This window comes from Electrophorus electricus, chromosome 13 (assembly GCF_013358815.1).
Source record: "Electrophorus electricus isolate fEleEle1 chromosome 13, fEleEle1.pri, whole genome shotgun sequence".
Classification (NCBI taxonomy): domain Eukaryota; kingdom Metazoa; phylum Chordata; class Actinopteri; order Gymnotiformes; family Gymnotidae; genus Electrophorus; species Electrophorus electricus.
Window position 1 is genome coordinate 18,436,598 of NC_049547.1, and position 6,374 is coordinate 18,442,971.

General features: G+C 45.1%; 1 protein-coding gene across 1 annotated transcript; it reads right to left on the reverse strand.

The window, feature by feature from the left end:
- Nucleotides 1–331: 331 nt before the first annotated feature.
- Nucleotides 332–3,441, reverse strand: LOC118242315 (eukaryotic translation initiation factor 4 gamma 3-like). Its single transcript, XM_035532492.1, has 5 exons — nt 3,238–3,441; nt 2,908–3,054; nt 2,513–2,749; nt 1,430–1,533; nt 332–1,337 (listed from the first exon to the last, which is right to left on the reverse strand). The coding sequence occupies exons 1-5, from the start codon at nt 3,385–3,387 to the stop codon at nt 1,127–1,129; spliced, it is 849 nt and encodes a 282-aa protein (XP_035388385.1). The 5' UTR covers nt 3,388–3,441; the 3' UTR covers nt 332–1,126.
- Between the last annotated feature and the right edge of the window lie 2,933 nt (nt 3,442–6,374).

Consider the following 6,374-nt stretch of genomic DNA (forward strand, 5'->3'; position numbering starts at 1 on the left):
TGCCTGCAATCGCTTTATTGCCTGCAATTAAGGGATGACAGTCAAGCAAGATTCTTACCAGCCGGCCTGAAAGAGATAAGCAACGCTTAAAGCTGAATGGTATATGAGCCATAGCAACAAGAGGCAGGAAGTCTGTGATTGGTCAAGGCATACAGTTAGAATTGTATATCAAGCAATGCTCTGTATGACTCGGGGCTTCTCTTGGTAGTGAGCCCCACACTCTGTGGAATCTTTCTTTTCTATTAAAACCTTTTTTACTTATTATCCACATCTGACTCCCCGTTTCATTGAATTTCCACCACACAACATACAAAGCAGTAGGATATTTAAATTCAAAGTAATTTCTACAAGAATCAATGTTATAGCAGTCCACTGAAGCCAGTTCTATGATTAGCCAATTACCTGAAAAACATTAGCCAATGTTTGAGTCATCCTTAGGAATCTTCCAGCTTGCTTACAGAAGCAGTATGCAAAATTTCATCTTGATCAGAAGAACAGTTGTTGAGAAACAGTTATTTGCATATTATAATGCCCCATATTGACAAAACTGCTACATTTGGTAAGCTACCTCAAAGTCAATACTGGTATAAGTCTTTTAAATTTCATGAAATCTGATCATGTCCTTCAGGAGTGACAGCTAGTTAAAGTTAAAGCCTGACCTTTGTACTACTACTTTGTACTACTATTAGACTGGAATAGGACAGCTGTATTTTTTATGTCAGGTTTTTGTTTAAATAATTATTGAGATTCAGACTCAGATTCAGATTCAAATATTTTGACACAAATTTCACTCAGATTGTGTGAAAATCCTAGGACTGGTATGAAATTAGCAAAAACAAAAACAAACAAACAAAAAAAGTTAAATCTAATGGGCAGAGCCTATCTGAATTCAGGAGAAGCCAAGGAAGAATAAAATAAAAATAAATAATAATATTTCTATATTCATCTCTGCCTTTTGTTTGGAACATCTGCAAATGTTACATTTAGTTTTAACTGCAGTTCATAAAGGAAAAAGCAAAAATACATTAGAGTCAGAACTTTTGTTTCTTTGTCACACAGTTTTATTATTGTTTTGAATTATTGTATTGTCTTTTAGCACACGTTGGCAAATATGTCCATCCTCCTGTCAATTGTCCTTGGACCTGTCCTCGGCCTCACACAGCCAGGTGAAAAAGGCTGTCACGGATTTGAGGGCCACACCTTTGCCTCTTGTTTTGCTTGGACAGCAGCTGCTGGTGCACCTTCCTCTGCTCCTCCTGCTCCTCAAGTTTGGCCTCCTTATGGATTTGCTCGATGGTCTTGGGCCCGTGGTCAGCTCGCCACGACACCCAGTTATGCTAGAAAAGCAAAATCAGCAGATGCATTCTTTTGCATCACCATGCGCTGGAATGGCAAACACAAACACACAAACACAGGCAGAGTCTCTAACCAGTCAAGGTCGATGACGTCCCGGAGCAGGAACCGAATGCGTGAGGAAGCCCTCCTCTCCTTCATTGTCTTTTCTATATATTTAAAGTAGTGATCCATTTTTGGCTGTGAGAGAGAGAGAGAGAGAGAGAGAGAGAGAGAGAGAGAGAGAGAGAGAGAGAGAGTGTAAGAGAAACGTCGACAAATTTCAGGTATTCTTCCCCTTTCGATTCGATCAGGTGTGCTCTCAGCTGAACTCATGTCGCAAGACGTTTATGACTCTTATGTAAACCCTGCTGCCTTGCACGTTGGTCAGTGCTGTAAAGCAGTTCACTGCCACTGTGGGTGTAGCTGTGCTGTCATCAGCTGCACTTGGCTTTGGGGAATCCAGGGTGCAGCAGCAGGAGGCGGCAAACGTGGAGGAGGCTGTGAGAGCAAAACCTTCTAACAGCTGACCAGTCCTGAATAAAAGCCTTTCATTTTGTCAGCTGCAGTAGGAGCAGAGCTAACAACCACACTGACAACTTCACTAAACAACATGAACTTGGACACTTTTAAAATCATTGCCAAGGCCTAATAATACACTGATATCAGCACAGCATGCTAGTCGCACTATAGATGATGATCCTAATTAGTTGGCTACCCTGTAGTCAGAGTGCAGGCAACAGGCAAGCAACAGAAAACACTGACAGCAAAACTTTTATAGACAACATTTCAACATGCTTGTTTTTTGGTTAAAAGCGTGCATGGAGAAAAAAATATACAATAAAAAAGACCAGGAAAATTAAACACAAATAACTGTCACACTAGGTGGTGACTGAACTGTCAACATTACAACTGTTGTTCCTACCAGAGACAAAATGGACAGTCAAGATACAATATTCAAAACATCTTCATTCAGTTTTGTTGTGTAAAGTACTTGCTGTGAAAAACACATCATGGACAAAATCCGGAAAAATGTGCACAGTCGCTGCACTGCACACTAGCACTCATCTACACATGCACCGTAAACCTTTACATGACATATTAAAGATAATCCGATGCAAGTGCTGAGCATCTGCTGAGAATATTAAATCAACCCAGACCAGGGCCGCGGCCTGCTTACCCTGGCCTTCTCCAAGTCCAGGTCTTTGCCGATGGCTGTGAGGAGGTGGCACAGACGCTCCAGGCTCTCCTCGTTGTGGTTCAGGAACAGCTTGACTATGAAGTCGTGCATGATGGCCTCCGACAGCATGTGCAGCTTGAACAGCTCCCCGATGAACTTGATGTTGCCGATGGACCTCCTGTGGGCCTTGTCCTTCGCCTCCTCCAGATCCTCCTCCAGCCTCTCCCGCTCGCTGGCCTTGCGAGGAGTAACCAGAACAAAGACAAAAGCAAGAAACAGCGCGTTTGGACCCGATAACGACCTGGCCGCCTCCCAGCACTGCTGCTGATTTCAGTCCCCTTTCTCCTGATCTGTGGGTTGGTGAGTCGGGTAAACTAGACAGGAGTGCTGCTTACTGAAGTGGCCGCTTCCAGCTGGTGCCGCAGCTTCTCCAAAACATCATCGTTGACCTTGTCCTTCTCAAACTCCTTCTGACAGCGGTTCAGCAGCAGCTTTTGGAAACTCACAGTGCTGGTGGGCTTGTCTGCCATGGGCACTTTTAACTACACAGGAAAGACATGTAGGAGAAACACTTGGGTATAAGATAGTGTTGAGAGTTCTGTTACTAAATAGAAGCTGATTAAAGCTCCATGTCCGTTTAGAGTGGTTCAAACAGAGTTCACTTCTGTGTGGCATTTGCTTTTGTATGGAACTTCAGCAGCAATGTACGGGAACATGTTACTCACCATAGCCAGGCAGCTGCACATATTGCCATAGGCCATAGAGAAGCTGGGCTCATCGATGGCTTTTTCAAAAACCAGGTCAACCACGCCTTTGAGGCGCTCCTCCGTGTCGATGGTGAGGTCCATCACCTGCTTCATCAGCTGGTTAAACATCTGCGGAGGAAGCTCTGATTTCTCAGGGGGATAAGAGTCTGGGGTGGGGGCAGGAGTGGGAGCTGGAGCTGGGACGGGTCCATGTGCAGAGACAGGAGCAGGAGCAAAAGCAGGACTGCCGGGCTCTCGTCTCTGCACAGGAGGCTCGACTGGCCGTAGTGCTGGTGATGAAGACTTCAGCATTGCACACTCAAGCTTTGGCTCGTCATCTACAGCCAATCACAGATGAGGGTTGGGAAAGTTGAACCACCAAAAAGGGGGGAAAAAAATTCAAATAAAATAATAATCAGTGGAGTCAAAAGCAAATCATCCACAAAACTAGTACTAGTTTCATAAGGAAGTTCATGCATGTGCTAGCTAGCCCTAAACCAGCTGTGTGTGTGTGTGTGATGTAGTTAGAGGGTTGAAAGGGACAGTGAGGCCTGACCTGGTTTCAAGTCCACAGGAGCAGGAAGGACCTGAGCACTGTCCACGTTATACATGACATTCCCCTGCTCTGCTACCTGGCTGTTCAGCTGCTGGGATTTGAGGTAGAAAATGTGAGGATAATGAGGGTGTGGACATAAAAACTAGCAAAAGACAGAAAAGATGGAGAGAGAGAGAGAGAGAGAGAGAGAGATACTGCACACACATGCAGAAGAAGGGGAATGGCAACGAGGGTGGGGGGGTGAGCACAGCACAGCACAGCACAGCACAGCACAGCATAATTAGAGTTTACAGAGAGGCCTTTCCTCAGAGAAGCTGAGGTGCTCAGGGTTTGGCTGAATCGTTCTTACAGGGCCTTTATGTGGGCTGTCTGTGTAGAGGGAACACGAGGGAAGATCAGGAGGATTCGAGTGGCTGTGAGGGAGGACTAAGATGGAGGCAGACGAAAGAATAGGCACGGCAAGTCGGAACATCAAAACACATCTGAGAAGCCTTCTTAAATCAGAACAGCCACAATCACACAAGCTCCTGGAACAAGTCAAATATGATGGAGGAGGGTCAACGGTGTGACCGAATCACTGAAGGAGGAAGAGAGAATGGCTGGAAATCAAACTACACCATCAGCTTTTGTTGCTGATTGTATGATGCTCGGAGCTTATTATGAGGGAGGACTAGATGAGAGAGTACTTTGACCTGTGGAGTGGATCACGCGAAGGCAGCGGCCTGCAGCCGATCAGGGGCTCGGGCTGCGGGACTGAATGGCTTACCTGTGGAGCAGTAGGGGTAGTGCAGGGACGTCCCACTGGTGGGCTTGTGTTCTGGCTAACGCCTACTCCTGACATGATCTCCTCTGTGATATCCTTGCCATCCTGGTTAGGGTCTCGGATACGGATCTTAGCGAACAGCAAGTTATTTCGCATCTATTAAGTCAATCCACAATTAAATTCATTTCACCTCTGAGGCAGGGGGAATACTCACCGTTTTCTTTTCCCTCTTAGTGGGTGGAGGCTGCTGAGCTGTATGCACTATTATGGATGGAGATTGGGTGTATATGGTCTGGCCAGGATAGTATGAAGGCCCTGCCACTAGTGGTGACCAAAAAAAAGCACTGGTTTCAGTTAGAGAGCAAAAGAAAAACCAGTTTCAGCCAGCGGGAATACCCAGAAGAAAGGTCTCTTTATCAGTGAGAGCACGCATGTGTGTTTCCCAGGTGGGGGTAGAGAAAGGGAAGTCCAAACTCACCATATGCTAGTGGGCACTCTGCAGGAAAGAGCCCAGGGTAGAATGTACTGGGTCCTGTGGGCTGGACGGAGTACTGCTGGGGATGTCCCACGTAGGGAAGGCCACTGTGGTGATACTGAGAATGAAACAGAACAGCAGAGGTAAAGGGCCTAGCACCAGACATGGCCATTCATATAGGACACTCCTAAAAGAGATATTCGAAGCAGTAAACAAACAAAAAATACAAAAACATTTAGTTTTTACACTGAAAAAAAACTAAACTAGAACTTCTCATTTCTGCTTCCAAGATAAAACATATTTTTATCTACACATTTTAGGAGATTATTTATTGCTGGCCAACCTGTTTATAGACAGATTTTCAACCCATTTGCTACACTGTGTACATATTTGCACAGGCGCTTTTCTCTGCTCTGGGTACCTGGGGCACGTAATACTGGAGTACGTAATACTGGAGTACGTAGTACTGGGCGGTCTGGGATGAGGTGAAGGGCATGGGCGTCAGGAACATCATGATGGGCTGGCTGGACACGGGTCGAATAGAAGGGCTGTTACTTGGAATGGCAGGCTGGGCTGTCTGCATCTGAGGGATCTGGAAAAGCTGGGAGAGGAGAGGAGTGGAGAGTGAGGGTCACAGAGCAGCGTGGCGTATGCCGCAGCAGCCGGCTCAGACGCTCGGAGTGAAGACTTTAGTCAAGAGTTGAGTCGTGGACTCTACAGCAGTTGTACTGGGAATGTTGAGGAGATATATACATAAAAAAAAAAAGTTTAATATTTTCAAGGGATTTTGAATGTCCTATTATGCTAGGCATGCAAGATACAAAAAGAAAATCTTTCAAGAGTCTGTTTCACATGCATGGCACTAATACAAGGGTGACTGAACTAGCATGAAAAATTAAATTAAAATAAATTTAAAAGAATTAAAAGAAATGACAGATGCAGCTAATTAACCATGATTGCAGGAGAGGGGATATATATGTAAAAGACAACTAATCTTGAACGTAAATTTGTACTGATAACCTGAGTCTATCAATGCCAAAGCTGACAAAATATCATGACATGAGCTAGAATTCAGAATGTGACAAACCCCCATCCCAGTTGGCTTTGATGCTCAGAATGGGAACACAGTGAGGGAATTCCTTCTACATGAGAAACAGTAAAATGAGCCTAAGAGGTGATTCTCACATACTGTCTCCCACCGAGCTGTTGCCATCTTAACATTTTCTGGACATAAAATCCTCCCTCCAGCAGTTATGCAGGCAGGCAGAAATGAACCTTTGTATGGGCTCCTGGGTAATGGAGCAGCCATACTATGTCCAAAA

Bases quoted from the DNA above. Each gene is read 5' to 3' on its own strand.
- LOC118242315 (XM_035532492.1), bottom strand. From the start codon at position 3,387: ATGTTTAACCAGCTGATGAAGCAGGTGATGGACCTCACCATCGACACG. The intron at 2,750-2,907 runs GTAAGCAGCACT...ACTCCTCGCAAG, and splicing joins AGCTGGAAGCGGCCACTTCA to GCCAGCGAGCGGGAGAGGCT. The intron at 1,338-1,429 runs GTTAGAGACTCT...TTGCTTTTCTAG, and splicing joins GACGTCATCGACCTTGACTG to CATAACTGGGTGTCGTGGCG.